This window comes from Sebastes fasciatus, chromosome 4 (assembly GCF_043250625.1).
Source record: "Sebastes fasciatus isolate fSebFas1 chromosome 4, fSebFas1.pri, whole genome shotgun sequence".
Classification (NCBI taxonomy): domain Eukaryota; kingdom Metazoa; phylum Chordata; class Actinopteri; order Perciformes; family Sebastidae; genus Sebastes; species Sebastes fasciatus.
In genome coordinates, this window is record NC_133798.1 from 4,796,597 (window position 1) to 4,817,277 (window position 20,681).

The following is a 20,681-nucleotide window of genomic DNA, read 5'->3' on the forward strand; positions in this document are numbered from 1 at the left end:
TACATAAACAAAACAAGTTGCCTTGGCCATCTAACCATCTACGAGAGAAAAATGGAGAGATGTCTTCAGGAATTTGTTTCAATTGGGCAAGTTTGAATTGTTCTTTCATGTCAGCTAGTATTGGTCATGTTTCATGCTGTCCGGAGAAGAAGACAAGCATCCGCGTGTTATGGGAATACCCGAGAAGATTCCGACAGCAGAAACAGCTGATCAGTCATGCAAGTTAAATGTTCGCTACGTCAGAATTTATTCGACAGAGGCAAATACAAAAATGTGAATGGAAACACAGCTAATAAACCCCCAAGATAAAATGTGAACATAGCTTGATCTCTTTGATCTCTTTTGATTTTTGATCTAATAATCCGATTGAACATTTGCTGAGCGCACTCTTGTTCTCAAGGGGATAAACTACCTTCTCTTTATTCTCCTTCTCAAGCGTTACATTTTGAAGTATTGTACTGAACACTACTGTTCAGGCTCTATCTCAAACTCACCGGTATCATTTATATTTCATTGGAGATTTTCACATTAATCACTTATTAAAATTGTAATGAACAAATGAGGAGAAACATTCCCTGAAGTTTCCTTTAGTTTTCAGCTATGAGAGGAATCTTGAGGCATCACAGTAAAATGCAAGTGACTCACTACTGAGCCTGAATCATCACTGTCATTTCTGATTTTGCACACATGCACACACACACACACACACACACACACACACACACACACACACACACACACACACACACACACTCACACACTGAGTGTAAGCATCAAAGTTTTGGCTAGCTGTATGAGATCACGCTGTCAATCCAAGTCCTCCCTTTTCCAACTCTCCTCACATTCCTACATTCCACCATCACTGAGAGAGGAGGAGGAGGATTTGAAGATGGGAAAGGGGCAAGGACATGGAAGTGGAGGGAGAGAAAAGAAGGAGGGGAAGAGTGTTAAAGCAAGGAGAGAAGAGGGGGAGAAGAGAAGAGGTGAGAATATCTGAATAACAGAAGATGTAGAAGACCTGAAAGTTTATGATAAAAAACACATTTTATTTTTCGTCTCTCTCTCTCTCTCTCTCTCTCTCTCTCTCTCTCCTCTTTGGAATGCGTCCTTATCTGGAAAGCATGTTGTTGGTAATTACAGCCTCTTACATAATCATGTAGGGGTCCTGCCATGGTACACACACACACACACACACACACACACACACACACACACACACTGGCCCCAGTACGGGCTGGTACTGAAAATGATTAGGACGGGTTAGCACAGAGTATAAATCTGGAGGAGGAGGAGGGGAGGAGGAAAACCTGAGCAGGAGGAAGAAAAGAGAGAGGTCAAATAAAACAAACACAACTGAAACCGGTTCAGTCTTAAAACCATTTCCACACATCATCTTCACAACGGTTTCTAAAAGTGTGACCGCAGGTAATAGCAGTCTGACGTGTTTTGCTATCTGATGAAGATATTGCTTTATCAGTGTGATGGATTGAGATACAGGGACTGATTACATGTTTACCATGTCTGTAAACTATCTGTCAGATATAGAGAGAACAGTGGTGCATTGTTCGTCATTTCATATTTGGACTCGCAGAATAAAGCAGTGTTTGTCCCGAATGACAGTTTCGCATCTCTGTTATCACACTGATGAGATCTGAGGACAACATGAGCCAAAGGACACGGGCAATGACATGTAACACAACCAGTGGCGGCTGGTGACTCAAAAAAGTTATTTCTCTTATTTTTCACTTGCACCTCCATTTCATGTATGGACTCAGTGATGCTTGATGTATCTGCTCGCATGTTCCTCATTTGTATATGTCATATAGGGGGGCTTACATGGGATTCAGATTTTTTTTATTTTTACTCTGGAAATCTTTTAATCTGGAAAGAACACTTAAGTTTGACAAGTGCTATAAAAGTATCATTATTATTAGTATTACACTAGTTGCCTTGGTTACTTATGTCTACTTTAATATGTAAAACAAAAAAACTAAGCAGTAGAACAATGGCTTATGAGATTTCTTAAAAGCAATCACTGCAGCCTCAGGAGTGTTTTTTAATGTGTCACTAGCCTGTCTGTAACTGTGCGTACAGCAGTCCCTTGCCCACACCGGGTTCCTGTCCCGAGTGAGCGCACTGCACGTCTCCGTAGCTCCGCTTTGGATCCAGCCCGGACAGCTGACGGTGAGGCCCCGAGCTGCAAGCAGCGGATCTCTCTCCATTCACTCCCCAGCGGGGTCCGACTCCAACCGGATTCCTTGGTTTACTTCTGTGAACTGTAAAGGCTGCTGTGGGAATGATGTTTATTTCTGTTGGTAGTTGTCAAAAACAGCACCCAGGAAGTGAGGCAGATGTTTTGTTGCAGTCATATCTGGAGACAATCCTTGGGATTTGGTCAATAAATTTGCACAAAACACAGACATAGAGGCTAAATTCCTTGCCGAGCTGATCTTAGGTCTGCTGTCCGTCTGCTGTCTATGAGAGCCGGCTGTCAATCACTCGCGAACTCCGACCAAACGGTCAAACTAGGCAGCACTGATCAAATATGAATCAATATTCTGTTACGTTAATGTCTATTTCTCTCCTCGAATGTTTTCAGAATCATCTTGTAGTGCATGGTTTAGCTGTAAAATGAGAACGTTTGCGATGCGGCCGCCATTGTGAAATCTGGTAAAGTAACGCCAAGTTCCGGTCACATGACCGGAGCACAGCCAATAGGAACGCTCTCTCTGAAATGACCTGTGATTGGTCAAAGTCTCCTGGCTTTTTTAAAGCCTGTAAACAGAGCCATGAGGAGGTGCAGAAGTCTAGTTTTCTCTCAGAACACTTGAATTACAATATGCTGAAAGGTTATTATGGAATTCTTGCCCAATGATGCCAAAGATATACTGCCAACTGCCACTTTAAGTGCACTGGGCTGCTCTACTACCACAATGCACTGCAGTACAAGACAAGTTTATTTGCATAGTCAAATATTAAATATTGTCCCAACTGTGAAAGATCTTTCAACCCAGCAATAGCTCTCTGAGAAGACCAAAAAAAACCAAGCGTCATTAAGTTGAGGTTGTCAGGTAGCTGGGGAAGGGTCAGGGGAAAGGTCAAAGAGCAAGCAGCTCAGAAGCCAGAGGAGTCAGCAGCATCACAGGAGGTGGAGCACTGCACAAAGAAAATGGTGTCAGGAGGATCCATGTACATAATGGCTATAGTAGAGAACCATAATGCTAATAGTGCATGTGCACTTGAACTGCTTCACTATTCTTGTCCTGCTCAAGTGACCACCAGCACCTGAAACCAACTGCTGAAGTGCTGTAAGATGCAGGCTACAAAAAGGCTCATAGTGTGTTTGACAACTGTGGTTTCCATTCTCTAAATACAGTATCTGAACTGTGTTACAGGATTAAGTACCACAATGAGGGGCAGTGGAAGTGACACACACACACACACACCAGACAGGTACACAGTGCGAGTCAGACATGCGGAACAGGTGAATTTATGGATTTTGATGTGAGCTAATGAAATGAAGTCTTTGAGTAAGTTGCATATTTGTTAAAGTTATTTCAAGAAGTTGTTGCTACTTCATACTGTAAACAGCAGCGGTAGAAGCCACAAACTACATTTACTCTTGTTATTGTAACAAAGATGGGTTTTTTTGTGTGTTGTCAGTAATTTCACTTTTACTTTAAGCAGCAGTGGGTAGAAATGGAGCAAATATTATTAAAAAAAGTTATTTTTATAAAACGGTCACTATATCCTGAAAATAATAATATAATATAATCTGAAAAAAGACACGTTCCTCTGTGTCCTCCGGTGCTCCTAATGGCATCTGTAAGATTTCACAGACTGGGGAAAACAACCAATCAGAGCTGATCTGAGGTCTGCTGTCTCTGAGCCGGCTGTCAATCACTCACAAACTCCGACCAAGCGGTCAAACTAGGCAGCGATGATCAAATTTGAATCAATATTATGTTACTGTATTGCCTATTTCCCTCCTGTCTTCTCTCTCAAATGTTTTCAGAAACATCTTGTAGTGTACTGTTTAACTGTAAAATGAGAAGGTTTGTGACCCGGCAGCATGAATGTATTAAGAGAACTGGATACAGCATTGGAGGCGGGCCCCCGTTCATTCCTATGAGAGTTGCTCAGTGGCGCATGAAGCCAAAATGGCTTGACTTCCAACTGGAAAAGTACCTGGATCTTCTGTCGGTCTTCCGCATCAATTGGGCCCATAGAACATTCGCAGTAGCGTCCGCTCGGTCACGGGATCACAACCGCGACCCTGTCGTCACGGCTTGCTGACTCCGCCCCCTAGCCCTCGCTCCAGCCTCGGTCTGGGTCTCATTCACATGAACGGAGGAAGGGAGATAACTCTGGATTCAGCTATTAGTGCATTTTACAACTTTTAGGAACTAATGATTTAAATAAGGGCTATTAGAGTGTTCGCACTGGGAAGTTGATTCACCTCAAAAAAAATTTATCCGCTGAGTTACAGACGTCTCTTTCCCAATGTAAGTCTATGGGAAAAAGTATTTTTGGGCCCAATGGTATCACGTGACGGACACAGAAGTTGTAGTACCACCGTTTGGCCACTACAGAAATTGGGATCAACGACCGGCGCTCTTCCTGGGGACTTGCCCGGCAGCCATGTTGAGACCTGTTGAGGAAATGCCAAGCACCGCCCACCAACCGGAGCATAGCCAATAGGAACGCTCAATAGGAACGCTCTCTCTGAAATGACCTGTGATTGGTCAAAGTCTGGTCAAATGCACATTCTCAAAATTGTTGTGGTGCCGGGAGTAGATCCCCTTCAATATATACTTTTTCAAATAAAAAATGACTTGCTCCCATACAAACTTTTCTCTGCTGAAATGAATGAATCTGAAAAAGTTTGATTTTCTGCCTGTAAACAGAGCCATGAGGAGGTGCAGAAGTCTAGTTTTCTCTCAGAACAATTGAATTACAATATGCTGAAAAGTTATTATGGAATGTTTGCCCAATGATGCCAAAAATATACTGCCTACTGCCACTTTAAAGGTCCCATATCGTGCTCATTTTCAGGTTCTTACTTGTATTTTGTGTTTCTATTAGAACATGTTTACATGCTGTAATGTTCAAAAACACTTTATTTTCCTCATACTGTCTGCCTGAATATGCCTGTATTTACCCTCTGTCTAAAACGCTCTGTTTTAGCGCTTTTTGACGGAATTGTAACAGAATTGTGTTGCTAGGCAACAGCTTGGGTCCATGTGTACTTCCTGTCAGCTGATGACATTCACATACACTGCAACCAGGAATAAACTGGGCCACATTTAGAATGTTTACATTTAAAATTGTGTCATGGTTATAAATATTGTATATTCGTGACATCACAATTGGACAGAAATCCTGACAGCTTGTTTCAAATGCAGAGTTTCTGAATATGGGCTGTGTGTATTTCCCTGTGGATTGAGTGTTTCGATACTTTCACAGTATTTATATAGAACTTAAGCCTGCTTTTTAATAAAAAACATGAAAATCTCACTTTTTTATAATATGGGTCCTTTAAGTATTTTTTCAAGTATTGTACTTCACTACATTTCAATATGTCCTACCCTATATATCCATGTGAACAGGAAATATGAGAACAGAAATGGTGTGCTGTTTTGTTCAGTAATGTGGTTGGTTGCTTGTGACGGCTCAGGATGACCCTGCTAGAAGCAACATTAGCAATAGCAACACAACTATAAACAGTAGCAGGACGGAGGGGTAGCATGGTAGCATGTTGGCAGCAGCCTAGTAGTGGCACCGTCACTATAACGAGCATAGTATTAAGTAGCCTCCAGCGGTAGCAGCATCGGTGGTGGTGTCATGTCCCGCCCCTCTGCTGTGTCCTCCGGTGTGGTGTCGTCAGGTTAGAGGAGGAGGACGGGTTACTCTGGTTGGTACCTCACATCATCTCATACTGGATTTACCGGACTCCACCTGTCGCGAGCGCTGTGTTGTTGTTGTTTTTTTTATCTGTCCGTGTCGTAAGCAGGTGATAACAGCGCGCGCTCTGACACAGGACGGCACGAGACAGCAACACAGAGAGCGAGCCCGGCTGCTCTTTAAACCGAATAGAGGAAAACAAGAGCACTATCTATAGCAGACAGACAGACAGACAGGTGACATGACCGCCTCAGACCTCTCTCCTCTCTGCGCCTGCTGCATGTCGTGAATGATTGTTTTCGTTCAGCCGAGGACGGAGGAGGAAAACAACGAGCATAATTCCGGTGGATGTTTTTATCCGCAGTGCCTCAGCCAAGCAGCCAACCGGGGAGCAGGATGTCAAGACAGCAGCAGCAGCAGCAGCAGCACCGGACGCCGTTAAAACTCACCGACAGCGTGGTGGAGGTCAAGAGCAAAGTGAGTGGTGATGGGGCTAATAATGGGGGATGTGGGACTGGTCATGAGAGGGGTAATGAGAGAAAGACCCGGGTCTGCTTTCTGCTACTGTGCTCTGCTCCGGTGCACTGACAACACCGACCGACGTATACAACCTCCTGCTGTCGGTGTGATTAGACCGGCTACGTGATGTCTCTCCCGTTCGCTCTCCAACACACACACACACACCGACACACAGACGTTTCAACGTTCGACATCGTTAATTTAGGATTAAATGTTATATGTATAACGTTTAATTAAAGGGGTTCAGCTGTCAGCCGGCCTCGGTGCGTCTAATGTCGGCTACAGTGTCAGCAGGCTGCCCGCCGACCCGCCGCTCCGTTTAATTCCGCATTTCCTCTGTCTTTAAGCTCCGAGTCAAAACACCGACTCTGCCGTCACAGGCCAGCCTACCGCGACTCACCGTTCACCTCCGTCTGTCGCTTCAGGTCCATTCACCTACCGGTCCCGTTAGTGTTATATGTCTACTTTACTGTATAGTATTTACCAGCTGGCCACAGTGTGAAGTTTAGGATACCCTACTTTACTTTGTAACTACACAGTACTCAGTTACAGTTCTAGTTTTGAATTAACCTACTTTATTAGAATATTGAGACTCATTTTTTCCACTAATTGAGGAAGTCGGCGTGCCTGACTGACAGCTGTGACTGTGCTTAATGAGGTCGCCTACATTCATCACATTCTGAACATAGTTATAGCCAAGTTGTTCGAGTGTGACAGATACCTGTGTTGACATCAATAGAGTTTTAATTTTCATATAACATCAAGTTTTTTTTATATAGGCTACCTGCAACCTAAATGTTCAATATTATTTTTATTTTTTTGTATTTAAACACCCAGTGGTACAACAGTGGTACAAACAGAACAGAAGAATAAGAGAGAAAAATGAATAAATAGATAATACAGAAAAAAACATACAAACACATACACATAATCCATATGTATGTATGTATGTATGTATGTATATATATATATATATATATGCATTGGGCAAGTGCAATTGAGGACATTCTCCCCTCACACTTAAGTCACTTTTTTAAAAACTATTTTTGACTATTTATAACGTTTTTTTTATTTGTTATAGTTGATTTCTATTGCTTTTTAAATATGATTGTATATTAGTACTGTATTTCGTTCCCTGTCTGAAATGACAATAAAAACTTCCTTGATCCTTGATATATACATATGGACTATGTGTATGTACATACATACACATAGTCCGTATACACACAGTGTATATACACACATCAACACTCATCCATCCATACAAATACATTCCCACACAAAACAATTGAAAAAAGAATATCAAGTTATTGTACACTTAAATCACTATAGGCAAATATCATATGCAGTCAGTATTGAGAATCTTTATGTGAATCTAGTCTCTGTTAGTAATTGTATTTTCATTGATTGATTGCTGTTTCTTGGAGTCCCATAAAGTCTCAATCAGAGACAGCATAGGCATCCCCCCCCCTTGTAAAGACTTATATGCCAGCAAGAGTACTTGGAGCAGCTACAGCATTAACATACTTATCACATTAATAATGCAGCGCTGTGGGAAGAAGCATTCTCCACAACGAGCAGGCCTACTTTAACTTTTGAGTTGGACATTTCAATAACTTTTCCACTACTGTTGATGATCGAGAATAAGTATGGTCAGCAAGTATGCAGGATGTGTAGTTAGGGGAGCTAAAACTTGGTATTATATTTTTAGGATGAACCTTTACAGGCATTTAGAACATTTGAATCTGAATGTTACGTGTTGCTTAATAATTGTCATTTCTGTGGTGACAAATAAAGGATGAAAGAGGCTCCTCATTTAAGCCCATAGTAATGATCAAACAAACATCTCATGTTCTGTTTAGCTTTAGGGCACTTACGCAGCACTGCAATTGTATTGTTAACAATATCTTACACAGAGGAGCATGTAAATCTATATTTACCTGTAAGCTCTGTGTATAATAAGCAAGAACAGTCAACATCAAATACGGCTGTCAAGAGGCAACCTGCATGACTGTAGTTCTGCGTGAGAATGCTTTGTAGAGCGGTGCTGTGCTGAACTTCTTGTAAGAAGAGTGGATAATTTCTCTGTCATTGACATTAACTCAGTGTATTGTTCTTGACGTGCCGTATACATACTGAAACTGGAAGTGGTGGTAGGGCTGTGAAGGCCTCCTGAGCCCTGCTCGCTCTCTTCCAAAAGGATCACTGTTTAGTTTCAGCCAATGAAGTAATGAAGGTCTGCATTCACTTTGTCATACAGCTGTTATACTTATCTAAATCAATATGTACATTTTCAGAAATCATGCTGAAGACCATGATTATGAAATATATATATATATATTGTTACAGACTTAACTGTCCAACAACTGTCATCATAATCTTTGCTCGCCAGTAAATTATTGTATACCTGTATTTGTAGTTATATAAGGTTGAACACAGTGTCATATTTTTTCTCAAGTGGAGTTGAGAGGTGGCTGAATTAAATATTTTGAAATCAGGCACATTTGCGCAGCATCGTTTTCTTAGTACATCTCGCTGTGGCAGCAGTTTATAGCGCAGTTTTTCTAGCGTTTGATCAGTGGAATCCATCCACCATTTTCAAGTCAAGTCTCATACTGAAGTCAAGTCTGATTTGTGATGAAATGATGTGATTGAAGGCAGAGCCGGTCCTGCCTTCCTCCAGCACACAGTCGTAGTTACGCTGTTAAATAGTCTCATTATTTGGACAAAAACAAATAATAATATTGTATTATAAAGTGATTACAAAACTGAAGACATGTGCAGGGACACATTAAAAAAAAAAAAAGATATGATACAGAGAAAAACAAATAAAGAACAAAAACAAAACAAGGGGACAAAAGCAGGGTGAAGAATGTGTGTGTGTGTGTGTTTTTACAGCTTGAGGTTGCTGTGCAACATTGTTAATAAAAATCATCTATCCCGATATAGGTTAGGATAGGATTTTATATCTTGATAACAATATATATCACAATATAGCATGTTTTCTTGTAATTCAATAAAAATCCTATATGAAATAACCACATGGTAAAACCTACTTTTGTAGACTCCTGTGTGAATTGAATACTTGACAAATGAAAAGTACAAAGTATTTTCTCATTTTACTAAGAACTTTAGTGCAAAACGAACAGATCATTTTTATTATATAGAAATAAATAGATAAATACAGTCCTAGCCTATATCTTATCTAAACAAAGGAGACAGCAAATGTCATATGAATCAAAAACAGCTGATAAATGCATAGGACAGACTTTAAGGCCACCTGTCATTAATGATTTAATAATTAACAGTGTATAAATACACATCTTGATCTGAATCAACTGCATGTAAAGCCTCAATAGCCTCACAGATTATTATATCATTGGTGATAATAGCCGAGGTTAGCTGTAGACAATGGTTTTTCGTGCTCTTTTTTGACCTACTTTGTTTACATTTGGTGTCATTGCAATGTTCAAATAACGGACATGCAGTGTGTTATACATTTAATTATTACTTGTGTTATCTGGGGGTGTGCACAGCTTCTCTCCATAGATTACTTTATTTATCCGTTAACCGCTGACCGATGTCGTACAATGGAGATACTGTTCCTACATAAGTGACCACAAACAAAACACTGTTAACACATTCCTGTGTACCGTAGTCTGTAGTCCATTTAAAGGTGAAGAAGAAGAAAAAAGGCACATCCTGCTGGTTGAGGATAACGGATAGGCTGCTCTCCAAATATACCTGTAGTCGGGATCGGCGTGTGGCAAACTTTGCAGAAGATGGTTTTCTGGTCCTTGTCTGACTTTCTTAGAAGCTCTTCTTGTTTTGGTTGGGCTGAGAACGGTTCTGCATGTCGTGCTATCTCCGTGGAAGCAAAACAGCTGTTTGCTCCAGCTCCGCTCCCACATGCAAGGAACATAAAGCGTCGTTCATATGACCTAAACATTGCTGTAACACAGTTCGTCCGCTGGTTTTTCGACATCACGATGCAAAACGATATAGAAAACATATAAACAATAGACATTTTTTACATCGTTTGACGATATATATCGTCATATCGCCCAGCCTGATCAGCAGCGTATCGCACTAGTGATTCACACGTTTTCATCATAATCTGAATTACACAGGTTGCTACTGTTCTACAGTAGCATTAATAATGGCTCCATTTACTTGTGTAATGCGCACCAACACAGTGAGTTTAACCAATAGTCCTGTTAATCCATTTACATAATTAAATGAACCTGCCTTTCCCTATAATAATCCATTTGAGGAGACTAAAATATTTCCAGTGGTTTAATTAGTGTTATGCAGCTCCCCACCCAAAACAACATGTTTCTTGTGTGGTACAATCACACCTTGTCAAAACTATTATAAGCATGTCTCTGCACTAACATCACCAAACGCCTCTCTCTACTACAATTACTAAATGCAATGCCTGACTCTCCACTTTAAGGAAAAGTAACTAAACAATTACTGCGACTGATGCATCCCACCATCCAGGCATCTCTGGATGAGGACTGATGCCCAGAGAGAGTTCAGTGATTGAGGCCGAAGAAGTTGAATAAAGCTGTGTGAGTTACATGCCCAGAATATATACCTTAAAGAAGGCTATGTACCTATTTTTAAAGAGCATGGTGCACAAGAATGTGATGAGGCATGTGGAATTTCGAAACACTTTGAGAGTGCACACAGTGTCCTGTAAATTATAGGCTGTATGTGGAACGCACAGGCACTACCTGTCCTGCCAGCTCCAGAGAACAATAGATACATTTTATCACCTGAAGGGACGAACCAGCGTGTGTCCTGCTAACAGCTGTTGATGAAAGATGCTTTTTAGATTCACCAAGATGAGCAGGAGAACAGGTTCAGCTTGACCACAGTTCAAAAGGTCCGACTAATGCCAGGTTACACAATATTTGTTGTATATTAAAATGGTCACTGTGTCAGATTAGGTGATTATAGAGTCCTAAATTCTAGCCATGACTTGGCCGAAAGACATGACTATACACGTCGGTCCAATCCACCAATCGTTGCTTGTTGTCTTTCACAACCTGCGTGATGTTTTCTAGGAACAAGAATGTAAACAAACCAAGCTATCCGAAGCAGTGTGTATGATACTGGCTGTCTTGTGTTCGGAAAAGCCTAAAAGAAAGGAAAAAACAACCCTGACCTTTCCTCTGTTTCACAGTTTCACCTGCAGCACCAAAACAGCATTCCTCTTTCTTTCACTTTGCCATGTTTGGCGTCGTAAGACGGCCCAGATGCGCCGTTGGTTGCCATCTACTCTGATACACTACACTCGTCCCAGACACCCTTACGTCCGTCGGGCTATTATCCTGCTGATATCGTGTGGTCTGAAACTGGCATAAGGTGGATACCTGTACTGACTATTAACATACAATATGCAAACATTTGTGATGTGCGCATGAACATGAATTTAAGCTTTGGTGAAAGTGTGGCATAAGTATTGTTAAGCTACATAATCAGATATCCTAACAATTCTAATGGAATTAACAGCAGAATAAAGCATCGCTGAGGCCGACTACACTTAGATGTTTAAACAATATAAACCCCAAAGCTGCTGCTGCGGCCCACAAACATTAAAGAAAGCTGACTAGTGCCCATACAGAAAGCTATCCACTCGAGCACAGCCAGTGGTCCAGGATTAAGAGTAAAGATGCACCGATCGGTTGGCATAAAATGAGTATTGGGTGAAGGTAAATTATAACGCTATCATGATGCGTTCAAAGGTAATATTGTAAAATGTAGTATTTGATGAGGAACTTGAATAAATCCAGTTGTGTGAAGGAGATGTTTTCACAGCAATATAAAATAGATATTAGAGAGAGAAATATGACCTGTTTAACTTCCTAACACTAGCTTTAAGCAGCTTATAATACATAATTAAAACTACTAATACCAAGATTTATTTTAATCAAAGCAAATATTTGAATAAAAATACAACCATTTATTTCCTAATCATTTGAATTGTGTGTTTTTATGCAAATAACCACTATAGATGACAATAGCAAAGTAAAAGGATATTTTTTTTATTTAATTTTTTTATTTAAAAAAAAAAAGGTTAGTCTGGAACCTTACTGTCAATTATAGTTCTTATAAAGGAAAATGAATTGGCAGGTCAGACTTAAACAAATCGGAATCGGCCAAGAAAATTGCATTGCATTGCATTACTAATTATATTTTCAAACAAAGAAAATACCTGAGTTTTGCTAGCTTTATATAATTTACTACATCTGATAGTCTACTGCTGGCTGCACAGCTGGCATGCAGCTGGAAAGCTGGTCTTTTTAAACATAGCATTGCATTAGCTCACGCAGAGCATGGAAGTCATTCTTGCTTTAGCTGGTTAGCATCAGCTGTTTCAGTTACAGTAATGCTTCACCATCAGTGGCTCATTCATCAGCTGACTACTAACATCCAATCATATTTATACAGGTGTAGAGCATATAGCCATTTGAACTTGACACTTCTCACTATTACTCTGCTGACACCTTGTTGCCAAAACTGCTGCTACAGCTGCCTCCACCCACCCCTTACTGTAGGTGCCCAGCAAGGGTATTTTTGATTTAACTAAGCAGAACGTTCTCCTCCAAATGTAACTGTGTAAGTCAGTTCCTTGATTTACTGCAAGTGCCTTTGACTGAACCTGATGACAAGCACAGTGGCTTGGCCTCAGGATACACATCTATGATATATTCGAGTCTGGCCTAACTTTAAAATAACATGTTTTTTTTAACATTACAGCATGTAAACATGTTCTATTAGAAACATTAAATACAAGTATGAACCTGAAAATGAGCATAATATCACCCCTTTAACAAAAGTATGTCTTATATAAAGAACATAAACACTTCTTCAATGACAAATCTTTGGTCTTCTACAGTAATTAGTGCAAACAAAAAATGCAGCTTTGTTATTTTCGTATAAATATGATGTAATTATAGACTAAGGCCATCAACATAAATTGAAGCATAAGCTCAACCAGAACAAAACAAAAAAAGAACAGTATAACATGTCTCCATTCCCTGATTATCAGCTCTTAATTGAAAGATTAGTTTTTCCACTCAAAAAGTGCAGTATTTGGAAAGGAATACGGTTGGATTTCTGTGTCACTGTGTCTGTTCGGGAATTACTGTGTTGCCTAAGTGTATAGCGCGGCTCAAGTAACGTTGCGTTAATCATATGCTGAAATCCAGCGTCCTCCACGACTGTATAAGGCTGCATATATTTCACTATAAACCTCCCCAATGCTTTAGTTGTGATTTTTGCTCTGTCTGAATCTGCATGCTGTTCAATTGCTGCAGGTGGAGAAGGAGCTGCTCTTTTCTACCTGACTCTCTCCTCCTTGCGCCATCGACGGCCACACCGGGGTGATGTCTTTGTAAATGGTTCATCATATTTGTAGTATTGCCGCTAGCATAAGCCAGATGTGTTCCACAGTGCTCACACACAGTCGCTGTTTTATCCACCACTTTCGTTCCGTCATTGTCATAAGTAACACCAAATCCGTAATGCTCCCATACAGCAGAGCGTAACGATGCTGGTGGATCCTCTAACTGTACTTTATCGTGTCCACTCGTGTTTTTTCCTCCTCGATAACTTTATTTGAAGTTTTTTATTTATTCTGCGCATGCCCATTTGACTGAAAACTTTGAGGCTGTTCCCCATTTGTAGTGTGACAATAAATGGGAGCCAAACTCTACATGAAACAAAGCACAGATTGTGCCTCATAACCTACTTCAAATGAACCGAACAATTCATACACGGCCCCGGAACGTGACTAGAAGCGAACCGAACGGGTCGGATGTTTTACCTGAACTGTTCCATCCCTAGACCAGATACTTGCGTTTTCTTTGATCTGGTAGTTTCTGATTTAAATCTAAATTTTGACAAATTTGGGCTGGACAGCATTTAACATCATGTTTCTCAAAGTAATGAAAAGGCATTGAAAAAAAGTATTCAGGTAGGTTATCGTCAATACCATTGAAAATACCCTGCCCTACTCACCTGTAAAGTAACTGTCTATGAGACAGACTTTGATCATTTGGATCTAAACTATGTATTTGATTGTGGAAAGTTGTATTTTACTGTATTGGAAATTTGTTGTTTGGTATTTTATTGACTTTAATTGTAAAGTTATTTTAGGACCACTTTGTGCGTGATTTATCATCAGTGTTCTCTCAGAATGTTGTTGTAAAGAATTGTGCAACCACGTGCCCCTGGAGGCCTGGAAGTCAGCAGGGTTTCAATCCAGCCCAGTAACGCACCAGGTGGTTTCATGGAGTAGCACATGTTCAACCAGAGAGGGGAGACTAACCAGAGAGTTCACCTGGTGGAGTCTATGTAGACCCTCACAGTTGACTGTCCATCACTGTTTCCTAACAGTCCCTTGCACACAAGCATTCACAGTCAAACTGTTATAACTTTCTAAATAGAGCTGCACCGAAAAAAGAAAACAATAATCGTCAACTATTTTGATAATCGATTAATAAAAATGCCAAACAATCAATGGTTCAAGCTTTGCTAATGTCAGGATTTGATGCATCTCTTTGTCGTATATACAGTATGATAGTAAACTGAATACATTTGGGTTTTGGACTGTTGGCCAGATAAAACAAGCTATCTGAAAACATGACCTGGGCTGTGGGCAATTTTATCAGGCTTTTTTCACTATTTTCTGACATTTTATAGATAAAATGATTAATATAACCTGCAGATGAATCGATAATGTTGCAGCCCTGTTTTCCAATATGAGATGTTTTTTTTGTTTTTGACCTTATGAGTTAACATTTTGGCTGGAGTACCAAGGGATGGGATCTGATAACTTTAGCTTGATAGTAAAGATACCAAGGCTCTGAAGGGGACTCCAGATAAATACTGAATATTGGTGAAAGCTATTTCATTATTACAACATGTATATTTGGCAGACACTTTTGTCTAAAGCAACTTCTTTTTCCCTACGCATACATGCTGTGGTTTGAGGTTCAGTGCCTTGCTTGAGGACACTTGTGGACCAGAGATCACTGGGATTGGACCAGTTTATTATTCCAGGTTTTAGATATCCTTTATATCCCTCTCTGAGATTTCTTCAGACAGTTTTCATAGGGATTATTTCTTCAGTAGAAAATAGTCCCCATAAAAATAGACAGTGCAGCCTGCGGATTATCCATTTGCCTTGTATTGTATTTGGCACTGACTCTAGAAAGAGATGTTGCTGTTGAATTTTTAAAATGCTTTTTCAATACTGTGAGCAGTACAAATTGAATACTTCTATTCACCTCTATTATGTTGGGGAGGAGGAAGAAATCAGAAGACAGATAGACAAATTAAATCATAATAATGAAATCTGCAGGATGGATACCATCACAGATGAAATAAACTGACCCTTTAAACCTAAAGCTACATACCTCATCAAGGAGTGGCTTTGTGGCTTCCTCTTATTTGGCGTGAGGTGTGTTTGGGTAGCGTGAGACGGAGCCTGAAAGCAGGTGTATCACAGTAAACATGTGAGCGTTGTCTTTCTGCTCACAGAATGCTGCTCTGAGCCAGGATACATGATAAAACTGACACATGATATTACTGCAGCGTTCTATGATCGTATGTCTTTGATGTTAGTAGTGGCAGCCGCCAGACGCACATTTCGAATATTATGTTTAAATGATAAACTGTAAACAGTGATAGTAATCTAGTTTGTCTCAGCTGTCAGTGTATTCAATTACAAGTTGATCCCGTGCCGTCCTAAACTGAGAAACATCTGAGGGGAAGCACCACTTGACGTCTGTGTTTCATTGTCTTCTTCAGTTTGAGGCAGAATACCGACGCTTCGCTCTAAAGAGGAACGGACCGGGTGGCTTCCAGGAGTTCTACCGCCTCCTCCAAACCATCCATCGCATCCCTGGCGTGGACGTGCTGCTGGGATACGCCGACGTCCACGGAGACCTCCTTCCGATCAACAACGATGACAACTTCCACAAAGCTGTGTCATCAGCCAATCCGCTGCTCCGCATTATCATAAGCAAGAAAGGTAAGACGATTGGGAACGGACCGAGGGATGCAATGAGGAGAACAATGTACCATAACCCCCGCACCTCTTCCTCTTAACTACTCAATGGAACTAGAACAGCTTGGGATGAAAATAGACTTTCTCGATGCTACGCTGCTCTACCTGTTGGCTGTCCCTCTTTGCTTTCAAGCATTGTCTGCTGGTGTGTGTGTGTGTGTGTGTGTGTGTGTGTGTGTGTGTGTGTGTGTGTGTGTGTGTGTGTGTGTGTGTGTGTGTGTGTGTGTGTGTGTGTGAGAGAGAGCCAGGGGCTGTGCACAGCTGCAGGGTACATCCTTGTTCTCCACATCAAACATGTTTTATTCTTTATACACAACGCCACCTGATGATTGTCTGCTTGCCTGTTTTTTTTCTTGTTTTCATGCAGTTTTCCCTCTGGGTACGCTGTGTTGTGTGATTTTTTTTCTTTCTGGGACATCCCATGTCTACTTCATTAGACGCTGCTGTCTAGGAAGACAAAGAGAGATGGAATAGAGACCATATCTAGTATTGGAGAACACAGTCGGAGGGGTAAATCCTTATTCTGTCAGGCTTTATAAAATTAATTCTTAACCTTGGAAACAGCAGTTCAGAATCAGAATCATAAACACTTTATTGATCCCCGGGGGGAAATAGGGACATTACAGTTGCTCTTATATATAAGCTTAAATGAATATAAGAAAAATAGAAATAAAGAAGTATGTCAAATATAAATTATTTACATAATACTATAATATATAACACATTGTATGTAGAGAAATGTAAATACATTAAGAAATGAGATCTATAAGAAATATATACAAATATGTGCATGAAACAAATACAATATATGAACACAGTGTAAATAAGTAAATAGAAAATTAAAAGAAATGCTGAGAAGTGGGATCTATTAAGTGTGTTAAATATAAATGAAAGAATAGTATAAATAAGAATTAGATACGAATATTTCATGAAATGTACAGTATAAGTGCAGTATTTATGCTAGAGTATTGCACAGTTGAATTATTGCAAAAAATATTGTACACTTAAGTCAGTATTGTAAGTACAAATAATAAGAAATGACGAAGTTGTAGCTGCTGACGGATGAAATAAGTCGAGGTCCGGTCTATTGTCTCAGTGTGTGACACTCTGAGGGAGGAGTTGAAATGGTTGATGGCCACGGTCAGGAATTACTTCCTGTGGCGCTCTGCAGTGCATCTCGGTGGAATGAGTCTGGTACTGAATGTACTCCCGTGCCTTATCAGCACATCATGGAGTGGGTGGGAGACATTGTCCGAGATGACACGTAGCTTGGACGGCGTCCTCCTCTCCGACACCGCCGTCAGAGAGTCCAGCTCCACCAGGACAACGTCACCGGCCTCGCGGATCGGTTTGTTGAGTCTGTCAAATATCAACAAAAGGTCCACTCACTGGCTTATTACACAGCCTTCATCAGCAGATGGAGTTTGCTCAGTTGACACAGAACTGTAGATGTTGAAACTTTCTATTACTCTGAGAACATTTAGGACTTGTTGGCTTAAAACACGGTGCCTTAAGAATTGAGCTTGGCAGCTCATTCTTGACAGCCATCTGTCATGTCTTTGTTTTGTGTTGTTAAAGGGGACATATGATGCTCATTTTCAGGTTCATATTTGTATTTTTGGTTTCTACTAGAACATGTTTACATACTTTAATGTTTGAAAAACCTTTTATTTTGCCCATATTGTCTGCTTGAATATACTGCATTTACCCTCTGTCTGAAACGTTCCGTTTTAGTACATTTCAATGGAATTGCAACAGAATTGCGTTGCTAGGCAACAGCTTGGGTCCATGTTTACTTCCTGTCAGCTGATGTCATTCACATACACTGCAACAGGAAATAAACTGGGACCCATTTCGAATTTTTACGTTTAAAACTTTGAAATGGTCTAAATATTGTAGATTTGTGACATCACAAATCGACAGAAATCCTGACGGCTTGTTTCAAAAGCTCAGTTTCTGAATACGGACTGTGTGTATTTCTCTGTGGATTAAGCGTTGCGATACTTTCACAGTATTTATATAGAACTTAAACCTCCTTTATAATATAAAAGCCATGAAAATGTCACTTTTCACAATATGGGACCTTTAACTGATTTCTAATAATAAATATATACATACATTTGCATAAAGCAGCATATTTGCCCACTCCCATGTTGATAGTAGTATTAAATACTTGACGAATTTCCCTTTAAGGTTCTTTTTGAACTGATAAAAATTGTGCGATACATTTTTTGATTGATTGCGTTCAACTATGAATGATGATGCGATTAACCACGATTGGATATTTTATTCGATTGACAGCCTTAAAATGAATTATTTAAATTTGACCATATGGCCTTAGTGTGGTACATTCCAAAAAATATCACACTTGATACCATGCCCAACCCATCTTTTTAAAGAAGAATTTTGAAAGGACATAAAACCAATGATCTGTTGACCTGTACGAATCAAGACTCCCTAGTCTAACAATGGCATAGCTGTCAGGGCTAAATTATGGATTTGGAGAATCCTGACACTTCTAGTCTGGGCAAATAATTATGTTAGCTGGCCCTATGACTTACCACTCAGAAATACTGTGAGTTGAAAAATAATTCATATCTAGCAGAATCACCAATGAAGACGTTTCTTTTGGCCCGGATAAAACAAATAAACTTCTCTCCCTATCTTCTACTCATGGTTCCTTCCATCACATATTATTTGACTGATTATTGTATGATATACTGATATGATATACCGACACATTGTCGTCTCCCAGCTTCTCTTGCTGTGTGTCTGTAGCTTGCATAATTCATGATGTAATGATGCTAATCTGCTGCTTAGCAGGCTGCTATTGTTGCTACAGAATCGCAGACAGCTGCTAGTTTAATCAGATTAACTCAGTGGTCTGGGAGAGAGGAGAGGAGGAGAGCTAGGGGAAGCAAGATGTTTCAGACAAAGAGACCGAGGACAGAGAGAACAAGAGGAAATCAACGTATACACTTCTCTTTTAACATCCTGTTCAGAAGGGCCATTCGTTTTAATGCAACGAGCTCCACAGCCAAAACATAGAGAAATGTTTCACAAGTGCATCAAATCCAAAACAGTCAAATCTTACACGCACACACTCACACAAGTTGCATTAGGAATAATGGTGAAATTCAATCCCCATTGTGCTTGAAGCGAGCCTGCACCTCATTAGTAAGGATTAGCTCATGAGTTAGTCAACTAAAAATCTACTCACCCAATCACTTGTATCTTTCATCCCTGAAGTGTAATCCTGTTTGTTCACCACATCCACGTGAACGGAGAGACTCATACAGCTGAAGCCGCTAATAGAATTCATGCAGCCGGGTGTTCTCTCTAGGTCTTTCAGGGTCAGACTACATGGGGGGGGGATCGGGTCGAGGGGGCAGCATGGGGCAACATTTTCCAGCTCTTCCTGGGGAAGGCCAGAGGAGATATATAATCTCTCCAGCGTGTTCTGGGTCTACCCCGGGGGCTCTTACCAGTTGGACATGCCCGGAAAACCTCCAAAAGGAGGCGTCCAGGAGGATCCTGATCAGATGCTCGAACCACCTCAGCTGGCCCCTTTCGACACGAAGGAGCAGCGGCTCTACTCGGTCACTACCCAAAGCTCACGAACATAAGTTAGGGTCGGAACGTAGATGGACGGGTAAATCGAGAGCTTTCCCTCCTGTCTCGGCTCCCCCTGAACCGCAACGGTCCGCTACAGCGCCCACATAACTGTTGATACCGCACTGAACTGCCTATCCATCTACCCTCGCTTGTGAACAAGACCCAGAGATACTTGAACTACTAGGCTCGGGGCAGCGAATCACTCCCAACTGACTCTCATCCCGACCGCCTCACACGCGGCTGCAAACCGCCCCGGTGCGCGCCGGAGGTCACGGTCTGATGGAGCCAACAGAACCACATCATCTGCAAAGAGCAGAGACGCAATTCTGATGTCCCCAAACCGGACACTCCCCCCAGCTGTGACTCGATATCCTGTACATGAAAATCACAAACAGAGTCTGTGACAAGGGACAACGCTGGCAGACGCCAACACCCACCGGAAACATGTTTGACTTTTGCCAAGTATACGGACACAGCTCTCACTTTGGTTGTACAAGGACCGGACGGCTCGTAGCAATGACCGACTTCTCTCTACCACCTTAAATTATTCATAGAAGTC

At 40.8% G+C, this 20,681-nt stretch overlaps 1 protein-coding gene across 2 annotated transcripts in view; it reads left to right on the forward strand.

The window, feature by feature from the left end:
* Positions 1-5,716: 5,716 nt before the first annotated feature.
* Positions 5,717-20,681, forward strand: part of pard6a (par-6 family cell polarity regulator alpha) — a 37,199-nt gene continuing 22,234 nt past the window's right edge. Inside the window, exons 1-3 of one of the 2 annotated variants that reach the window (XM_074631566.1) lie at positions 5,717-6,140; positions 6,269-6,381; positions 16,249-16,471. In XM_074631566.1, the coding sequence (XP_074487667.1) occupies positions 6,301-6,381; positions 16,249-16,471 (304 nt within the window). In that variant the 5' untranslated portion in view covers positions 5,717-6,140; positions 6,269-6,300. Of the gene's footprint in view, positions 6,382-16,248; positions 16,472-20,681 lie in introns of both variants that reach the window. The other variant, XM_074631565.1, reaches the window with a different exon arrangement.